General features: G+C 36.1%; 1 protein-coding gene across 1 annotated transcript in view; it reads left to right on the top strand.

Annotated features, from left to right (window-relative positions):
- The window catches only part of Smyd3 (SET and MYND domain containing 3), a 734,617-nt gene that overhangs the window by 193,192 nt on the left and 518,969 nt on the right, over positions 1-22,456 (top strand). The window contains exons 3-4 of the mRNA XM_047521142.1: positions 18,245-18,352; positions 19,205-19,262. Coding sequence (XP_047377098.1) covers positions 18,245-18,352; positions 19,205-19,262 — 166 coding nt within the window. The remainder of the gene's footprint in view (positions 1-18,244; positions 18,353-19,204; positions 19,263-22,456) is intronic.

The following is a 22,456-nucleotide window of genomic DNA, read 5'->3' as shown; positions in this document are numbered from 1 at the left end:
GAACTCCAGTTTTTTTTGTTTTTTTTTTTTAATTTATTTATTTAATTTATTTATTTTTATTGTAAACAAATGGGATACATGTTGTTTCTCTGTGTGTACATAGAGTAAAGGCATACCATTTGTGTAATCATAAATTTACATAGGGTGATGTTGTTTGATTCATTCTGTTATTTTTTCCCCTTCCCCCCACCCCTCCCATCCCTCTTTTCCCTCTATACAGTCCTTCCTTCCCCCATTCTTGCCCCCCTCCCTAACCCTCACTCTAACCCTAAAACTAACCCCTCCCACGCCCCATTATGTATCATCATCCACTTATCAGCGAGATCATTCTTCCTTTGGTTTTTTGAGATTGGCTTATCTCACTTAGCATGATATTCTCCAATTTCGTCCATTTGCCTGCAAATGCCATAATTTTATCATTCTTTATGGCAGAGTAATATTCCATTGTATATATATGCCACATTTTCTTTATCCATTCTTCAACTGAAAGGCATCTAGGTTGGTTCCACAATCTGGCTATGGTGAATTGAGCAGCAATGAACATTGATGTGGCTGTATCTCTGTAGTATGCTGATTTTAAGTCCTTTGGGTATAGGCCAAGGAGTGGGATAGCTGGGTCAAATGGTAGTTCCATTCCAAGTTTTCTAAGGAATCTCCATACTGCCTTCCAGAGTGGCTGCACTAATTTGCAACCCCACCAGCAATGTATAGGTGTACCTTTTTCCCCACATCCCCGCCAACACCTGTTGTTGCTTGTGTTCTTGATAATCGCCATTCTGATTGGGGTGAGATGGAATCTTAGGGTGGTTTTGATTTGCATTTCTCTTATTCCTAGAGATGTTGAACATTTTTCCATATGTTTGTTGATTGTTTGTAGGTCTTCTTCTGTGAATTGTCTGTTCATTTCCTTAGACCATTTGTCAATTGGGTTATTTGTAGTCTTGTTGTTGAGTTTTTTGAGTTCTTTATAGATTCTGGAGATTAGTGCTCTATCTGAAGTATGATTGGCAAAGATTTTCTCCCACTCTGTAGGCTCTTTCTTCACATTTCTGATAGTTTCCTTTGCTGAGAGAAAGCTTTTTAGTTTGAATCTATCCCAGTTGTTGATTCTTGCTTTTATTTCTTGTGCTATGGGAGTCCTGTTGAAAAAGTCTGGTCCTAAGCCGACATGTTGAAGCTCTGGACCTACTTTTTCTTCTATAAGATGCAGGGTCTCTGGTCTGATTCCGAGGTCCTTAATCCATTTTGAGTTTAGTTTTGTGCACGGTGAGAGATATGGGTTTAGTTTCATTCTGTTGCATATGGATTTCCAATTTTCCCAGCACCATTTATTGAAGAGGCTATCTTTTCTCCATTGCATATTTTTGGCCCCTTTGTCTAGTATGAGGAAATTATATTTATTTGGGTTTGTGTCCGTGTCCTCTATCCTGTACCATTGATCCACCTTTCTATTTTGGTACCAATACCATGCCGTTTTGGTTACTATTGCTTTGTAGTAGAGTTGAAGTTCAGGTATTGCAATACCCCCTGCTTCATTTTTCCTGCGAAGGATTGCTTTAGCAATTCTGGGTATCTTATTCTTCCAGATGAATTTCATGATTGCTTGTTCTACTTCTGTAAGGTACATCATTGGGATTTTAATTGGAATTGCATTGAATCTGTATAGCACTTTTGGTAGTATGGCCATTTTGACAATATTAATTCTGCCTATCTAGGAACATGGGAGATCTTTCCATCTTCTAAGGTGTTCTTTAATTTCTTTCTTTAGTGTTCTGTAGTTCTCATTGTAGAGGTCTTTCACTTCTTTTTGAGATTGATTCCCAAGTATTTTATTTTTTTCGAGGCTATTGTGAATGGGGTAGTTTTCCTAACTTCTCTTTCTGAAGATTCATCACTTATGTGTAAAAATGCATTGGATTTATGAGCATTGATCTTGTATCCTGCTACTTTACTGAATTCACTTATGAGTTCTAAGAGTTTTCTGGTGGAATTTCCTGGTTCCTCTAAGTATATAATCATATCATCAGCAAATAGGGATAGTTTGAGTTCTTCTTTTCCTATTCGTATCCCTTTAATTTCTTTGGTCTGTCTAATTGCTCTGGCTACAGTTTCAAGGACGATATTGAATAGGAGTGGTGAGAGAGGGCATCCCTGCCTTGTTCCAGATTTTAGGGGGAATGCTTTCAGTTTTTCACCATTTAGAATGATATTAGCCATGGGCTTAGCATAGATGGCCTTTACAATGTTAAGGAACGTTCCCACTATCCCTATTTTTTCTAGTGTTTTGAGCATGAAGGGGTGCTGTATTTTATCAAATGCTTTTTCTGCATCTATTGAAATAATCATGTGATTCTTGACTTTAAGTCTGTTGATATGGTGAATTACATTTATTGATTTCCGCATGTTGAACCAAGCTTGCATCCCTTAAAAACAATGTTGAACCATAGGTGTGGTCAGTTGATTTTCAGCTACTATGCCAACATAATTCAATAGTGAAAGAATAGTCTTCAACAAATTGTGCTGGCAAAAAATCTATGCAAATTATATACATGTAAAAGAAAAGATATAAATTTTAAAACTTCTGATTATAGGCTTAAACTTACAGGCTAAGCCTATAAAACTTTTAGGAAAAAATCTTTGGATATAAGGTATATAAAGTTTCATAGGTAGGATACGAAAGCATTGAGTATATAAGAAAATTGATAAATTGGACTTCATCAGAATCAATCCCTTCTGCCCTTTGAAAGATATACCATTTTAAATATGGGAAGATAAACTACAGACTGGGAGAAAATATTTGAGCTTGAATACATGTGCTCTGTCACATTCCCTGTCCCAGGAGCTATTGTGTCCAGATTGATTGATGGATTGATTGATCGATTTGCAGTACTGGGACTACTTTAACACTGAGTTTTATACCGAGCCTTTTTAAAAAAAAATATTTTTAAAATTTGAGACAGGATCTTACTAAGTTGCCCAGGCTAACCTTGAACTTGTGAACCATTGCCTCAACCTCCTGGGTTGCTGGGCTTATAGGTATGTGCCATCGCACTTTGCATGTATGCATAGTTCTTTAATGTTTTAGTCAGCTTTCTTCGCTGCTGGGACAAAGGGACCCAACCAAAACAATTGTGGAGGAGGAAAAATTTATTTGAGGGCTCACAGTTTCAGAGGTCTTAGTCCATAGAAACCTGCTCCATTCCTTGGGGCTCGAGATGAGGCTGAACATCATGGTGGAAGAGTGTGGCAGAGGGAAACAGCTCACAAGAAGATCAGGAAGCAGAGAGACAGTTCACTCGTCAGATAAAGATATATACCCAGGGCTGGAGTTGTGGCTCTGGTAGAACACTTGTCTAGCATGTGTGAGGCACTGGGTTCGATTCTCGGCACCACATTCAAATAAATAAATAAAATAAAGGTCCATGGACAACTAAAAAAAAAAAAAAAAGAAGATTAAAAAGATATATATACCCAAAGCCATGCCCCAATTCCCATCTCCTCTGGTCATACCCTACCACTTCAGTTACCACTCTGTTAATCCCTATTAGGGAATTAAATCACTGATTAAGACTCTCACAACCCAATCAGTTCTCCTCTGAACCTTCTTGCATTGTCTCACACATGAGTTTTGGGGGTACACGTCACATCCTAACCATAATAATAAAGAACAAGTATTAAGATAATACAGTAAAATGAGCAAAATATTTGAATACTTCAAGAAAATTTACATTGAAAGATATTCAACACCATTAGTCATTAGAGGAATAACAGTTATAACCATAATGAGATTCTGCTATATTTTCACTAGAAAACCTGAATAAAAGAAAAGAGAAGGAAAAAAAAAATAAGGATTTACCTTGCCAAGTCTTTGCAAGAATATGGAGCAACTGGAACCCCCATCTAGCTACTTTGGACATGTTTGGTAGTTTATTAGTATATTAAAGTTTAACTTCCACTGACGCAACAGTTCTCTTAGGTGTTTACAGGAGTTACCAAAATATATTTCCACAAAGAAAGATTTGTACTTGAGTGTTCAGTGTTCCAAACCTGAAATTAACTGAGATATTATCCTGTAGGTAAATGAATAATAAACACACATGCTGTACTGTTACTTGACTACAAAAAAGGGAGCAACTACTAATGTATGCAGCAAAATGAGTGAATTTCAAAACATTATATTGAGGGAATGAAGCTAGTTGGGAAACTGTTCTGGGCTAGACAAAACTAATATATGTTGATGGAGACAAGATTACTGGTTGCTGGGAACAGGGTGTAAATATAAAGGAACCCAAAGAAACTTTTGAAGATTAATGACATTTTGTATCTTAATTTTGGTGTTGGTTATGTGGATGAAGTATTTAATTATCATTTAAATTGTATCTCCAGAACCACCCAAAAATGAGTCTAGGAAGGTGAGAACTGGAAAAGGAAGATCAAATAGGATGCTCTAGCAATGGTCTACAGTAGAGATCGCCTTAACATCAACTAGGTTTTCCATTTGAACCCTCCATTGCTTACTTTTGGTATATAGACTTTTGGTTAATTCTCTGTTTTTCAGCCACTTTTCAGTATCATTCTCTGACATAATGTGTTTGATTCTAGATCTTTGCCTGGGATTCTTCCTGGCAGGTTAGGTCCCCTCTCAGAAATGGCTCTGATTGCGACTGCTCTTCTTGTTGGCTTCCTCTTCCCTGCTTCTCTTACCACCTGCTCTCTTGCCTCCACTTTTGGACTTACAGATGAGATTAAACCAACCTCATCCCTTGGTGACCCCTCTGGTTCACTTTGAGAGTTAAAATCTTGATAATTACTTGAGTTGGGGAAGTAAAATGCATGTGCCACTTCTGCCATGTTCTACTAGAACCTATTGGTGATAGTTTGATTAACAGAGAGGTTTCTTTCAAATAAGTTCAAAAGTCCATAGAAGTGAATCATTTATTTTGCCTTCCTTCTAAAATATACCCATTAAATCAAGCCATATTGATATGATTTCTTAGTAGATCAGAGTGGCAAACTTTCTGTAAAGGGCAGTATATATTTTGGTCTTGTGGACCATATGATTTCTGTCATTACTGTTTACTGTAGCATGAAATGAATTAATGTAACTAATGAGTGTGGTTATAGTGCAATAGAACTTTACCAAAAAGGTGGCAGGATGGATTTGGTTTGTGGGCTGTAGTTTGCTGAACCCTGCACTGGATGATGATTGACTTCTTTAGAGGCACTAATGTTATTATTGCCTCATTTTCTGTGGTTCCTCAGTTAACCAGTGGATTGTATTTTCCATTTTCTAAGAAGTTATAATCAGTTCTTTTTTTTTAATCTTTATGCCCTATGACCATCCCTGTGTCTCTCTCCTTTTTATTAGACTCTGTGTCTAATTTGAATAAGGCTAGTAGGAAGGCACTCTTGTTCTATATTTTAGTGATAAGTCTAATGTCTATCTCTGAATCTCTAGTGTGCTCTAAGGAGATTTTATGCAAGATTTTAATCATTACCTGTCCATCAGCTATAGCTGGTATACAGCCTGCTTAACCTTCTAGTTTTCTTTTCCCAGTTTCCATCAGATATTCATGCATCTGACAACCTGTAATTCAGTATTAGACTACATATGAAACATAAAAGAGAGCTATGATTTTTTTGCTATCAGTAGTCTGGAAATGAATGGAAGATTTTCAGGTTTCTTTTTATCTGCAAGTTGCATGGCAACTCCACTATCCTAAGTTTTGCCCATAGGAGACTCCTGTAGATGATTGTGAATGGAATGAATTATGAACATGTAAGGAAAAAAGTTATCATGTCAATATTTTAAAAGAAGATATTTGATTTATTGATGGTTATATTAAATTGTTGAATAAGCTGACTCAAAATAATTCATTTTCTTTTCTACTTCTTTTAAACTGGTTCTTCATCCCTTCAAAGCCTAACCTGGGCAAGTAGGTATTAAGACTATTATGATATTAATCAAAATACCATTTGTTTATACCACCTGTTAGGAATGGATATCATAGAATCATAGGATTTTAGTCATTGACAGGCTGCCTTAGAGATCTTTAAATTCAGCCGTCTTGCAGAGTAAATACCAGATAAACTTTGGTCATGAATCAAATGTATTTAACCCAAATCATGTCAATATATGATGACCTCTCCCAACACTCTATCCCATATGATAATGAGTTACCCTTAATTGGGTGTCTACCCCAACCAATATTAAGTTTTTAACAGCATTTAAATGGGTTATTGAGTAGTATGTAGTTACTTGGTGTCTAAAGAGAAGAGGAACATACTACAGTAATAGTAGAAACTGTTATTTTGTGTAAGAAACAAGAAATAAATTTCTTGTTCTATTGTTTCTATTGTAACATCAGACCAAGAGCCTATCAGGTTGGTCTAAAAAAGATTTTTTAGGGATTTTTCTTTCATTTCTTCTTTGGGATGGCTTTAATTTCAAACAATCAATGAATATATAGTAAATGTTATCTCCTAACTGGTACTGGTTTTAGAATAAATCATAAGATATCCATTTAACACCTGTTAGCATGCAAGTTATACTCATTAAAGAAAACCATATACAAATAAATGTAAAGTAAAACAATTTATTGAATGCGTCTTTTAATTTAAAAAGATTTTATTGGTATTAGAAAGAATTTATCAAAACACTTTTTTAACATTTAAAAATCAGTACATTCAAACAATGCTTTGAGTTACGATCAGGTTTCCAAAATATTAAAAAATTAAGAAGGGTATTTTTCTATTAAGCAGTAATTTTGCTTTCTCTTTTACATAAAATGCTTTTTTTTTCAGAATCACAGATATTAAAGATAGAAAGATAATTATAATTGTTTTTAATTTATCAATAAAATATATGTTCTTGGTAGAAAATTCAAATAGTAATAGGAAGATATAAAGAAAAAGACAAACAGCATTTCATATGTAGGAAAAACTGGGAAAATCAATGCTAGTTTTTCACCTATCTACTGTGAGCATTCTGAAACTTATTTCTTTTCTATTTTTCTTGGGATTCAAACCCAGAGCTTTGTGAATGGTAGGTAAACTCTCCACCACTGTGCTGCATCCTCAGACCTAAACTTACTTCAACATACCATTTAAGTATTTTAGGATAAATTATTTTATGAATGTTACTTCTCTGCCAACAACATGTCCATTGAACTTTTAATATTTACTTCCAAATATTAGTCAGAAAGATGGAGCAGGGACTGTGATTGTAGCTCAATGGTAAAGTGCTTGCCCTGCCCATGTGAGACACTGGGTTCAATCCTCAGCACCACGTAAAAATAAATAAATTAAATAGAATAAAGGTATTGTTTCCATCTACAACTAAAAATATTAAAAAAAGAAAGATGGAGCATTTTACAATTCTACCAGCAAGTCTAGAGAGTACATATTTCTCCATAACACTTCTAAATACTGTTAATTTTATTCATCTTTATTAAACTAATCAGACAACTTGGTTATTGTTTCTGTTAGCATTTGTTTGGGCCCTGGTATGATTTGTGTAATTATTATTATTATTATTGTAGTTGTTATTTTTGGTCTGGAGATTAAATCCAGAGTCTTGTGCATACTAAGTATGCATTCTACTACTGAGCTATACCTCAGCCCTGGTTTCTCTTTTAATTAATTATTAGTTTTCTATTCATGTTACTCATGGCCTTTACTTTTATTTTTTTCTTATTTTAAGACCTCTTTGTATATTGGACACGTTGAAGAGGATATATTTTATATCCCCCTGCAGTTTATCCTTTATTTATAAATCTTGTTTGTGATGTAGGGTTTTCTTTCCTGATGTACAAAAATTATTTAGTTAAACTTAATTTAATATATATGTTTCCCTTTATGGTTTTTGGATTTTTTGTCTTTGGATTTTTTTGTCCTTTTTAAAAACACTTTTCCCTATCTACATATTATAAAGTTCATTCCTATATGCCAGTAGTATAGTGATAATTATCCAATAGTGTTTTGTTGTTTTTATTGTTTCTCTGTGTGTGTGTGTGTGTGTGTGTGTGTGTGTGTGTGTGTAAAATGACCAAGTTTGTAATTTAGTTTAGCTGAGTGGTTTTTCAACCTTACCAATACATGGAGTGCTCTGCAGTGATTAAAAACAATTCAAACACCTGATCCTATCTCATGGGTGCTGTTAGAATCTCTGGGTATGTATTTAAAAATATTTATGTATGTTTGGGATGTATAACTGTAGTATTGTTCTAGATCTGGGGTTTTAAGCTCTTCTCAGACCCTACTCCACATTTTTATGATGTTTTTATTACCTTCTCTGTTTTCTTGAAATATAATTATGTAGGTAATACAGTCTACCTTGTTATATATATTTATAAGGAGAAGGAAAATTAAAATGATTGTAATAAAATAATAGGCATTTTGTTATGTAAATGATCATGTGTAATTAGACTAGAAGACATAATTACCTCCTCATAAACTTGCTCCTATGCACAGAGTTATTGTGAGAAGGGAAGTACATTAGAAAGTACGTTGTATTGGTAACTCAAACACTATAGGTAGTGTTGCCTTCAGTGATGTGACTTTATAAACTATTGACTAACTTCAGGTAAAGTTCTTGAAATACAGTCTAGCCTTGTTTTACGAAAACATTCAGTGCTAGCAGGACTGTATAAAAAAAAGTCAAATGAGATTTAAGTCTACACTCAGGTAATTATAAAGAAGTTTTTCACCTTTATATGATATCTGGTAGGATACTTGAAAATCGTGTCGAATTTGGAACCATTTTTTATTGTATGCAACCTTTTTAAACAGGATGTTTGTCATCTTGTTTCTTGCTTGTTAACTGCCCATCATACTCTACAAGATTGTCACAAACAAAAATACACCTATAAATTTCCCAAATAACCCTCAAGATTGATTTTTACCTACCTTGAGAACCCCTGGGGTAGTTAATTAGTTTATATTCTGAACTATTATAAATACTATAAAAGTTATGGAAATGTAGATTCTGAAACTGATTTTTTTTTGAGTTATAAATGTACTGACATGTGCAATTGTATCATAGGTGCTTTTATTTCCTTTTTTTTTCCATCTAAAGGTCTTGTCTCATATTGCCTTTGCATCTTTTTTTTTTTTTTTTTTCTCTCGCGGTGCTGGGGATTGAACCCAGGGCCTTGTGCTTGCAAGACAAGCACTCTACCAACTGAGCTATCTCCCCAGCCCCTGCCTTTGCATCTTAATGCAATATTTAAATTTATTTTGTCTCTCATGCTAGTTTGTACTTATTGTATGTCATTGTTAATTTTCAACTATGAGGGCAGAAAACATCACAGCCAGGATTGTGAAGAAAAATCTTAATTACATCTGCACTGGCAGTAATGGAAGAAAGTGGAAAAGAAGTAAATCAGGAAGGTCATCTTTTGAGGACATGGCAGACATTTAAGATTAATGTACCACTGAGGTCTAGACCAAAGGGAAAGTTTGTGAAGTACTTTTTTTTTTTTTTTATTGTAAACAAATGGGCTACATGTTGTTTCTCTGTTTGTACATGGCGTAAAGGCATACCATTTGTGTAATCATAAATTTACATAGGGTAATGTTGTTTGATTCATTCTGTTATTTTTTTCCTTTCCCCCCACCCCTCCCACCCCTCTTTTCCCCCTATACAGTCCTTCCTTCCTCCATTCTTGTCCCCCTCCCTAACCCTAACTCTAACCCTAACACTAACCCCTCCCACCCCCCATTAGGTGTCATCATCCACTTATTAGTGATATCATTCGTCCTGAAGTACATATTTTTGATTGACAGCTTTTGCTTCAAAGTGACATGAAATTTCTTTACTTTTTTTATGAGTCATTTCTGTGGTATGCATTTATTTGTATAAGCATATGTCATAAGCTTCTTCTTACGGTAAGAAACTGAGCAATAAATCCTAACAATTAATGCTTTAAAAGCATGATTTTTAATATCATGGTAAGAAATGGAGTAGGCCAGAACTTGGTACTGTGAAACAGAACAGTTTCATATGGTATGATTACTTTCTATGTTTATAACTAAATGGGCCAATTTGAGTTGTAGATGAAAAGAATGAACATCTTTTTTTGCAGAGGCTAATGGGAAAATATTTGCAGCCTGATGTTTTCATGCAATGATGGAGAAATAGTCTTAAGGAACATTTGGTCTGGTTTCTTGTTCTTGTTCAGAAATAAGAGATTTATATTAATTATGATAAATATTTAATGTCATTTTTGAAGATTCTCTAAAATTTGAATATTTCATTCCAAATAATGTCATCTAACTGATCAGTTGGTTCATTATCTGGGGTACATTTTGCAGTTGTCTTATCTGGGTAAGTTAGTAGGAGGTTGAGCTGTTTTAAAGTGGAAGTTTTAAAAAAGGAGTTATCGGTATCTATTATAGTTGGGAATGGGGTTGATTAAAATCTGATCTTAATTTTTTCCCCCTAATTGCCTCTGCCTAATTTTGTTGAGGGTGATTATTGTTCAGCTGGGTGCATACTCAAGGCATTTGAACAGATTTGAAGGTGCCTTCTCAGTGACTTTGTGGTTCATTCCTGCCCACTTAGTTTGTCCACTAAGAGCATCTTTCAGGTCTTACAGGTCTTACAACGTTTATAACCAAATGAAACTCTTCTAGAAAAGTTATGATTCTCTCTTCAGTCTGTTTCTTGTCAGTGTAAAGAACCATGAATTTGTTTAACCTCTTCTCAAAGAAGACGAAAGTACTTTCTTTCTTTGAGTTGCCTCAAAGTACTCATATATATTTATACAAACCTAATTTCCCAAAGAATGGCAATGGCAATTGTGGGAAACTGAGTTAAATAATTCATACAGATTTCTTTAATACTTAATTTTTTAGTACTTTTAATAAGTTTAACATTTTTCTAGGTGGGGTCTGCATGATTTTGTGTGTTTAAAATATAATGAAACCATATGTTTTGACATGTTGGTAATTGCTTATTACTAATTCTAATAATTACTAATTATTAGCCCCTGAACATTTTCTTTCACTGAGTTATATTTTGATATTATCTCTTTAAGTGATTAAATGCAGCTGTATAAAAGACCCTCATGGATATAAACTATTGTTCTAGAATATTATCAAAGACATTGTCCAATATGTTGATTAGGATTCTTGGAATAAATTTCTCCTGTGAATTAATGCTTAGTAAAGCAATGCGTTTTTCTTTTCTGTCAGAGGAGAATTTTATTAGGCATTATGCTTTCTCTTTTGCCTTGCCTGTATACCAACTCAAATAAGTATAGTGCAAAAACATGGTGATTATTTGCATTCATGTTTAGTATAGTAGGGATTTTTACTCTTCCGTCTTTTGATTAGGTTATTTGGTAGTTAGATCCTGGCTCTTGAGTCTTACCTTCTTCATCTTAAGTATAGGGATAATATCTACCATTTGAATTACTTGTGAAAATCAAATGACATGTCTTTTGTATGCTTAGCGAAACATCTGGCACATTTTAGAGTGCTAAGTAAATGCTCTAATTTTAGCATTTTGTTTTGTTTTTACATACTTAACTTCTTGTATATTGATGCAGCTTAGTCTTGTTTACAAATGAGTGAAGTGTAAATTCTGAAAAAAAAGATTAAAGAGCAGGTTAAGAGGATGCCATAGTGGAAGAAGGCAACCATGAGTAGAGATAATGGAAAAAGTGATATAACACTCATAGACAATTTTTTCAAAACCTAGGTTCTTAGAAGTATTAACCTATTTTGATTTTTCTAAACCAGGTGTTTTTTTTTAATCTTTTTTTATTGTAAACAAATGGGATACATGTTGTTTATGTTGTTTCTCTGTTTGTACATGGAGTAAAGGCATACCATTTGTGTAATCATAAATTTACATAGGGTAATGTTGTTTGATTCATTCTGTTATCTTTTCTCTTTCCCCCACCCCTCCCACCCCTCTTTTCCCTCTATACAGTCCTTCCTTCCTCCATTCTTGCCCCCCTCCCTAACCCTAACTCAAACCATAACACTAACCCCTCCCACCCCCCATTATGTGTCATCATCCACTTATTAGCGATATCATTTGTCCTTTGGTTTTTTGAGATTGGCTTATCTCACTTAGCATGATATTCTCCAATTTCATCCATTTGCCTTCAAATGCCATAATTTTATCATTCTTTATGGCAGAGTAATATTCCATTGTATATATATGCCACAGTTTCTTTATCCATTCATCAATTGAAGGACATATAGGTTGGTTCCACAATCTGGCTATTGTGAACTGAGCAGCTATGAACATTGATGTGGCTGTATCTCTGTAGTATGCTGATTTTAAGTCCTTTGGGTATAGGCCAAGGAGTGGGATAGCTGGGTCAAATGGTGGTTCCATTCCAAGTTTTCTAAGGAATCTCCATACTGCTTTCCAGAGTGGCTGCACTAATTTGCAGTCCCACCAGCAATGTATGAGTGTACCTTTCTCCCCACATCCTCGCCAACACCTTTTGTTGCTTGTATTCTTGATAATGGCCATTCTAATTGGGGTGAAATGGAATCTTAGGGTGGTTTTGATTTGCATTTCTCTTATTACTAGAGATGTTGAACATTTTTCCATATGTTTGTTGATTGCTTGTAGATCTTCTTCTGTGAAGTGTCTATTCATTTCCTTAGCCCATTTGTCGATTGGATTATTTGCATTCTTGGTGTAGAATTTTTTGAGTTCTTTATAGATTCTGGAGATTAGTGCTCTATCTGAAGTATGATTGGCAAAGATTTTCTCCCACTCTGTAGGCTCTTTCTTCGCATTGCTGATAGTTTCTTTTGCTGAGAGAAAGCTTTTTAGTTTGAATCTATCCCAGTTATTAATTCTTGCTTTTATTTCTTGTGCTATGGAGTCCTGTTGAGGAAGTCTGGTCCTAAGCCGACATGTTGAAGCTCTGGACCTACTTTTTCTTCTATAAGATGCAAGGTCTCTGGTCTGATTCCGAGATCCTTAATCCATTTTGAGTTTAGTTTCGTGCATGGTGAGAGATATGGGTTTAGTTTCATTCTGTTGCATATGGATTTCCAATTCTCCCAGCACCATTTGTTGAAGAGGCTATCTTTTCTCCATTGCATATTTTTGGCCCCTTTGTCTAGTATGAGAAAATTGTATTTATTTGGGTTTGTGTCCGTGTCCTCTATTCTGTACCATTGATCCACCTTTCTATTTTGGTACCAATACCATGCTGTTTTTGTTACTATTGCTTTGTAGTAGAGTTGAAGATCTGGTATTGCGATAACCCCCTGCTTCACTCTTTCTGCCAAGGATTGCTTTAGCTATTCTGGGTTTTTTATTCTTCCAGATGAATTTCATAATTGCTTGCCCTATTTCTGTAAGGTACATCATTGGGATTTTAATTGGAATTGCATTGAATCTGTATAGCACTTTTGGTAGTATGGCCATTTTGACAATATTAATTCTTCCTATGCAAGAACATGGGAGATCTTTCCATCTTCTAAGGTTTTCTTTAATTTCTTTCTTTAGTGTTCTGTAGTTCTCATTGTAGAGGTCTTTCACCTCTTTTGTGAGATTGATTCCCAAGTATTTTATTTTTTTCAAAGCTATTGTGAATGGGGTAGTTTTCCTAATTTCTCTTTCTGAAGATTCATCGCTTATGTATAAAAATGCCTTCGATTTATGTGCATTGATCTTATATCCCGCTACTTTACTGAATTCACTTATGAGATCTAAAAGTTTTCTGGTGGAATTTCCTGGTTCCTCTAAGTATATAATCATATCATCAGCAAATAGGGATAGTTTGAGTTCTTCTTTTCCTATTCGTATCCCTTTAATTTCTTTGGTCTGTCTAATTGCTCTGGCTAGAGTTTCAAGGACGATATTGAATAGAAGTGGTGAAAGAGGGCATCCCTGGCTTGTTCCAGTTTTTAGAGGGGTTTTGTAGAACTCGGCTGAGAACCCATCTGGTCTTGGACTTTTCTTTGTTCGTAGGCTTTTGATGAGTTCTTCTATTTCATTACTTGAAATTGGTCTATTTGAATTGTGTATGTCCCCCTCGTTCAGTTTAGGCAATTCATATGTCTCTAGAAACCCGTTGATGTCTTCGAAATTTTCTATTTTGTTGGAGTATAGATTTTCAAAATAGCTTCTAATTATGTTTTGTATTTCATTTGTGTCTGTTGTGATATTTCCTTGTTCATTCCGAATTTTAGTGATTTGGGTTTTCTCTCATCTTCTCTTTGTTAGTGTGGCTAAAAGTTTATCAATTTTGTTTATTTTTTCGAAGAACCAACTATTTATTTTGTCAATTTTTTTGTATTGTTTCTTTTGTTTCAATTTTGTTGATTTCAGTTCTGAGTTTAACTTTCCTGTCTTCTACTACTTTTGGTGTTGCTCTGTTCTTCTTTTTCTAGGGCTTTGAGCTGTAGTGTTAAGGCGTTTATTTGTTGAGTTTTATCTTTTATTGAATGCGCTCCATGAAATAAATTTTCCTCTAAGTACTGCTTTCATAGTGTCCCAGAGATTTTGATATGATGTTTCTTTGTTCTCATTTATGTCTAAGAATTTTTAAATTTCCTTCGTAATATCTTCTGTTATCCATTCATCATATAATAGCATATTGTTTAATCTCCAGGTGTTGGAGTAGTTTCTGTTTTTTACTCTTTCATTTATTTCTAACTTCAATCCATTATGATCTGGTAGAATACAAGGTAGTGTCTATCTTCTTGTATTTGCTAACATTAGCTTTGTGGCATAATATATGGTCTATTTTAGAGAAGGATCCATGTGCTGCTGAGAAGAAAGTGTATTCGCTCTTGGTTGGATGGTATATTCTATAAATGTCTGTTAAGTCTAAATTATTGATTGTGTTATTGAGATTTATGGTTTCTTTGTTCAATTTTTGTTTGGAAGATCTGTCCAGAGGTGAGAGAGGCGTGTTAAAATCACCTAGTATTATTGTGTTATGGTCTATTTGGTTTCTGAAATTGAGAAGGATTTGTTTGACATACATGGATGAGCCACTGTTTGGGGCATAGAAGTTTATGATTGTTATGTCTTGCTGATTTATGGTTCCCTTAAGCAATATGAAATGTCCTTCTTTATCCCTTCTGACTAACATTGGCTTGAAGTCCACATTATCCGAAATCAGGATGGATACTCTAGCTTTGTTGCTGAGTCCATGTGCATGGTATATTTTTCCCCATCCTTTCACCTTTAGTCTATGGGTATCTCTTTCTATGAGGTGAGTCTCTTGCAGCAACATATTGTTGGATCTTTCTTTTTAATCCAATCTGCCAGTCTATGTCTTTTGATTGATGAATTCAGGCCATGAACATTCAGGGTTATTATTGAGATATGATTTGTATTCCCGGTCATTTGGTTCATTTATTTTATTTTATTTATTTTTTTGTCACAACTTGGTTCCTCCTTTATTTGACAATTCCTTTAGGATAATTCCTCCCTTTGCTGATTTGCTTCTTTGTTTTTCATCTCTTCCTCATGGAATATTTTGCTGAGAATGTTCTGGAAAGCTGGCTTTCTTTTTGTAAATTCTTTTAGCGCTTGTTTATCATAGAAGGATTTTATTTCATCGTCAAATCTGAAGGTAAGTTTTGCTGGGTATAAGATTCTTGGTTGGCATCCATTTTCTTTGAGGGCTTGAAAAATGTTGTTCCAGGCCCTTCTTGCTTTTAGGGTCTGGATTGGAAAATCTGCTGGTATCCGTATTGGTTTCCCCCTGGATGTAATTTGGTTCTTTTCTCTCACAGCTTTAAAATTCTGTCTTTATTTTTTATGTTAGGTATTTTCATTATAATGTGCCTTGGTGTGGGTCTGTTGTAATTTTGTGCATTTGGAGTCTTATAAGCCTTTTGGACTTGATTTTCCATTTCATTCTTCAGATTTGGGAAATTTTCTGATATTATTTCATTGAATAGATTGTTCATTCCTTTGGTTTGTATCTCTGTGCCTTCCTCAATCCCAATAATTTTTAAATTTGGCCTTTTCATGATGTCCCATAGTTCTTGGAGATTCTGTTCATGATTTCTTACCATCTTCTCTGTTTTTTCAACTTTGTTTTCAAGGTTAAATATTTTGTCTTCAATATCTGAGGTTCTGTCTTCCAGGTGTTCTATCCTATTGATTATGCTTTCTATGGAGTTCTTAATTTGGTTTATTGTTTCCTTCATTTCAAGGATTTCTGTTTGTTTTTTTTTCAATATCTCTAACTCTTTATTGAAATGATCTTTTGCTTCCTGTATTTGCTCTTTTAACTGTCGATTGGTGTGATCATTCAATGCCTGCATTTGCTCTTTCATTTCATCGTTTGTTTCCCTTATCATGTTAATCATGTACGTTCTGAACTCCCTTTCTGTCATTTCTTCTGCCATGCTGTCATTGGATTTTATTGATGTAATATCTAGATTTGTTTGGGGCATTTTCTTCCCTTGTTTTCTCATATTGTTCAGGTATCAGTGGACCGCTGAGATGTTGCAGATTTCTTCTATTGACTCATAATGTCCCTGAAGATTTCTAGCATATCCCCTCTTAGCCTTCAGTAGCCTGAAGTCTTGGAGGAAGTTGATAATGCGGTGCTCCACAAGGAAGCTGCCTCTCAAGGGGTGGTGGCCTTAAGGTGAGGCATATTCCCTGCTAGTGGGCAGAGGTGCCTCCACTTGTTGACCAATGGTCAACCAAAGGGAAACTAGGCTGCGGGCTGAGGCAAGGCCTGTTTATGCGTGTGTCTCTGGTTTTACTGTCCTTGTGGGAAAACCTTACCCGGCGGGGAGGTCTCGCTGGTCAGTTCCCCTCCTGGAGGTTCCCCTCAATCCACAACTATCGCCTGGGCAGGGCAGCCTTCCTAGGCAACGTTCCCAGGGGCCCGGACCTACCTCCTGGTTCTGGGAGCCTCACCCTTTGCAGACGAGTCTCCTTAGGCTGCTCCTCCTCAGAGAAGCTGCCCGCAGTCCTGGAACCTTCGCTCCGCCCCTCAGCTTGTCTCTGTGCAGCTCTTACACCGAGAAGCTGCCTAGGTCCCGGGACCGTGCTTTGCACCTAATCGCCTGGCTATGCAGCCCCTCCTCTGAGCAGCCACCTGGAGCCTTGTACAGACGCTCCGAACCCCAGTGACCTGCCGTAAGCCTCTTCCTCCAGGCAGCCACCTGGTGTTCTGTGTGGTTGCTTCGAGACCAAGCAACTCACTGCGCACCTCCTCTTCAGGGCAGCCCCCTCCCCCATTGTTCAGGATGTTGCTCTGAGTCCAAACAGCTCACCGCGCAGCTCTTCCTCTGGGCAGCCGCTGGAGCCCCGGCGGGTTGCTCCGAAACCAAGCATTGTGCTGAGCGTCTTCCTGTACAATGCTCCCAGTTGTTCATGTTCACTGCTCCAGCAGGCGGAGGGTTGTCTTGCCACCTGGGCTGGGCAGTCTTCCTCTGCAAGGTTCCCAGGGGCCCGGACCTACCTCCTGGGTCTGGGAGCCTCATCCTTCGCACTCGAGTCTCCTTAGGCTGCCTCTCCTCAGAGAAGCTGCCCGCAGTCCTGGAACCTTCGCTCCGCCCCTCAGCTTGTCTCTGCAGCTCTTCCACCGAGAAGCCACCTAGGTCCTGGGACCCTGCTCTGCACCTAATCGCCTGCCTATGCGGCCCTTCCTCTGGGCAGCCGCCGAAGTCCAGCAGGTTGCTCCGAAACCAAGTGTTGTGCTGAGCGGCCTCCAGTACAAAGCTCCCAGTTGTCTGTGTTCACTGCTTCAGCGGGGGGAGGGGTGTCTCGCCGGGCAACTCTACTTCACAAAATTCCCTCCATTCCGGGACTATTGCCCCATCCAGGACGCCTCCCCAACAGGAGAGACTCACCCGGTGGCTTTGAATTGGTCCCAAGTCTCTCAATATCTCCTCTTTTGAATCCTGAGTCCTGGAGCAACATGAAATGCAGCCACCCTCTAGTCTGCCATCTTGAAAACCCCTAAACCAGATGTTTTATTCTTAATATGGAGTGACTGTCTATTATTGAATCCCTTTTTAGTCAGCTAAAAGACTACCTTATATATTACTAAGTAAGCTACATTGAGAAGACTGCGGCTGTTAATGCCCATCCTTGGTGTTTACATATTTGGCAAAGACTAAATTCTGAATCCTTTGTAATGTTAGAATATTACTTTCATTTTTTATTTTGTAGTTGTATTTTGGCAATTGAAATTAAATTAATGTTGATTCTCAGCATTCAAAATCAGTGTATATGAAAGTTAGATTTTATTTTTCTGATGTGCTCCCCATTCTTCTTTTACAGAAAAAAGCTTGGCAGGACCACAAGCGGGAATGCAAATGCCTTAAAAGCTGCAAACCCAGATATCCTCCTGACTCTGTGCGACTTCTTGGTCGAGTTGTCTTCAAACTTGTAAGTGTATAACTCATGAAAGACATTTGAGTTTTAGCTTACCAAAAGCATATGTAGTTACATTTATTATTTATATTTAAGGTTGAAATTGAACCCATGTAAAAGGTAGAGAGTAAATTACTGCAGGTAGCATCTTAAGATAACCTTATTAGTCAAGGAGTCATGGCAGTGAAGAAGTATACAACCCTCTTTAAAAGTCCTGTGATCTCCTCCTGGGAATGGAAGTGTGAGGTCCTAAATTCAGATATAAGTTGTTAGCAATTAATATTTGTTATACTGCCTTTGTCATTTTCCTGCTGAGCTAATGCACAGGATATGTATGTCCTTTTGGTTTGTTCTTCAGGTCAGATATTAATTAGATCATAATTAATATAAAATGAAGGGTACTTATATCTTTTTGTGTAGCTAGGATTCATTGAAATAGTTTATTCAGTCCCTATTTATACAGTGTCAAAAAGTTAGTAGATTTTGTGAAATCCTGTTCTAAAGAAGCCTTCCATTTGTTTGGCTAGGCTTTTGCATGAATATCTTTTCCAAATTATTACAGGTTCCATCTCTGTTCTTTCCTTTGTTTGTCAATTTTTTTTCCACTGTAAAATTTATAGAGCCTTTAAGAATGTAAAAAGAGGGTTTGCATTTGATGATTAACCTGGTGGGTGGAGCTACAATGTAGATTTTCTTTTAAAGTTGTTCCAGATTAGGTAATTCAACTATCAAAAATGATAAAGAGAAAGAACATATAAGAAATAGCCTTTTAATAGACTTTCATTTACATATGTAAAGGTATTCAAACCTATTCCTTCATGTCTTATAGTACTTCAGATTAGTTTTGGTGTTTTCCCCCCTTCACAGATGGAAGAAACTCCCTCAGAATCGGAGAAACTTTACTCATTTTATGATCTGGAATCAAGTAAGTGATTACCTATCACCATCTTAAAAAGAAATTCTGTTTGGGGGTTGTAGCTCAGTGGTAGAGCACTTGCCTAGCACACGTGATACACTGGGTTTGATTCTCAGCACCGCATATATAAAATAAAGGTCCATTGAGAACTACAAAAATATTTTGATAAAATCTGTTATTTGTTTGCTGAGCTGGTGGAGTGCTTTATTGATGGATTAATTGATTATGTTCGGGATTGAACCCACGGCCTCATTCATACTGAGTGCTTGCTCTACCACTGACCTGTACCATTCCCCAGCCTCAAACTGCTTTATTTTCAGTTTGGTTTTTCTCTCTTCTTATTATGTGAAACAAACCTAACAAAGGTTTCTCTTTTTATAAGCAACTGACACCTTCATTTATTTAATTTATTCCAGGGTAGTTTGGGCCTTCCAGAAGTTTATGAAGTACTATAAAGATGTCTAGGGTATTCAGGATTGTATAACCATTTGTCCAGTTGACAAAATTTTTCTTCTATTTCTCCTTCCCTTTTCCCCTTCATTCCTCTTTTTTTTTTTTTCCCCCTGATGACTGAAAAGAGTGATATGATGAAGTAGAGGGTTCCAGGGAGCTTTTAGGGTCACTGTTACTTTAGATAGTAAAGTTGAAGGTACAGATGACTTAGGCTCTATGACAGAGTGTTATTCTCATGAATTACCATGGCAGTAGCCCAGCTACTTGGAATGAATGAAAGACTTTCCAGATCTGACTGTCAAGTATGTATAAGGTTTGTTTTGCTTTTTGTACTGATATAGATCCTCTTCATTGAGCTTGTAAAAGACTTCAACCCCAAACTTGCCAGAGCTCATAGTATAAATTTTGCCACACAATTTAATATTTTTGAATGGAGACAAATAAAAGATGATTTAGTACACAGTTATGCTTATGGAATTCTAAGTGCCAATAGTAATAAATTATTATTTAAAAAATCATTGGGTCAATTATTCTGTAGAACAAGTAATTTAAAAAAAAATATGCAGATCTGACATGAGCAGCAGAGTGTCTTTTCAAATTTTAATAGGGAACTAATTAGTCATTTTTACTTGTATTACTGCTAGGTAATTAAAACATCTTACAGTGAATTTCACTATTAACATTAGCCCTGCTCAGTAGTAATGTCATACACACTGCTTTAAGTGAAATGCTCTCAAATGTTATTAATTAAATGGCGCCTCTTAGATTTAATATGCAATTTGTGGTTTATATATTTTTTCTTTCACAGTGTGGATATTTAACCCAGGGATGACCCACCTCTGAGCTACATTCCCACCCCTTTTGTACTTTTATTTTGAGGTGAAGTCTCACTACATTGCCAAATCTGGGACTGGGGTTGTAGCTCAGTGTTAGAGCACTTGCCTAGCATGTGTGAGGCACTATGTTTAATCCTCAGCACCACATATAAATAAATAAAAATAAAGGTTTATCAACAACTAAAAAAAATTTTAAAAAAATAATAAATTGCCAAATCTGGCTTGCATTTTGCAAACATCCTGCCTCAGCCTCCTAAATTGTTGGGATTATAGGTGTACACCACCATGCCCAGCTAACTTGATTTTTAAGGGGGTCATATTGACTTTAGAGCCATCTGTTTCTTTCTTTTTTAAAATTTTAATTAACACAGCATCTGTTGGGTATTACACGATAATCTGATGCATATATACAACATGTAATGATAAAATCAGGGCAATTAGATTTTGTGTCTCAAAAGTTTATGTGTTGGGACCCTTTGGACTATTTTTTCCTAATTATTGTGAAATAGTCAAAAATTCTGTGGATTATGTTTACCCTATTATATTATAGAAAACTAGTACCAGTTCCTTCTAACTGTATTTCGGTACCCATTTTCTACCCTTCTTCCCCTGCCCAACCTAGTCTCTTCTACTCTTTTCTTTAGATTGACCTTTTTACATTTCCACAAATGAATAAGAATGTGTGACATTTCGTTCTGTACCTGGCTTATTTCACTTAACATGGTCTTGAGTTCCATCCACGTTGCTAAAACTGACAGGATTTCATTATTATTTTTTAAATATTTTTTTAATTGTCAATGGACCTTTATTTATTTATTTTTTATTTATATGCAGTGCTGATAATCAAACAAAGTGCCTCAAACATGCTAGGCAATCGTCTTATCACTGAGCCACAACCACAACTCCTCATTATTTTAAATGACTGAAAAACATTCCATTGTACCACATTTTCCAGTGTACACCAACTTTCTTTATCCCTTGAAGGATGCCCAGGTTAGTTCCATGTCTTGACTATTGTGAATAATGCTGTGGTGAACATGGAGTGCTGCTGTTCTCTCTTTGATACAATGGTTTCATTTGGATATATATCCAGTAGTGGGATTACTAGATCATAAGGTGTTTTCTATTTTTAATTTTTTAGGAACCTTCATACTGTTTTCCATAATAGCTATACTAATTTGCATGCCTACCAATGGTGTATGTGTTCCTCTTTTTCCACATCTTTACCAACATTTTTTTGTTTTGTTTCGTTTTGTTTTATAATAGTCAATCTCACTGTGTGGGTTTTTTTTTTTTTTTTTTTGGGTTACTGGGAGATGAATTCAGGGGTCCCAGGGTGCTTTACTACTGAGATATATCCTTAGTCATTTTTATTTTTCTGCTTTTAATTTTGAGACAGGTTCTTGTTAAGTTGCTGAGTCCAACCTCAAATTTGGGATCCTCCAGCCTCAGCCTCCCAAGTCTCTGGGATTACAGACATGTGCCACTGTACATGACTTTCATTGTGTTTTTGATTTATATTTTTCTGATGAGTAGTGATGTTGAACTTTTCTTCATATACTTTTGGCTACTTTCATATCTGATTTTGAAAAATGCCTATTCAGATCCTGTGTCCATTTGTAAACCAGATCATTATACACACACACACACACACACACACACACACAATTTTTTATTTTATTTATTTTTGCTGTTGTTTTTGAGTTCCTTAAATATGGTGGATGTTAATTCCTTGCGAGGTGAATAATTTGCACCTATTTTCTCCTGTTCTGTAGGTTGTCTCTCCACTATATTGATTGTTCCTTTGTATAAGCAGCCTTTTAGGTTGTTGGTGATCTTTTTTGCTGATTTTTGCTTTTTGGGGGTGGGGGTGGTCATATCCAAAAAATCTTTGCCCATATCAATATTCTGAAT

Source organism: Sciurus carolinensis, chromosome 12 (genome assembly GCF_902686445.1).
Source record: "Sciurus carolinensis chromosome 12, mSciCar1.2, whole genome shotgun sequence".
Classification (NCBI taxonomy): Eukaryota; Metazoa; Chordata; class Mammalia; order Rodentia; family Sciuridae; genus Sciurus; species Sciurus carolinensis.
The sequence above is the reverse complement of the archived record's forward strand: the minus strand, read 5'-3'. Positions and strand labels throughout refer to the sequence as shown.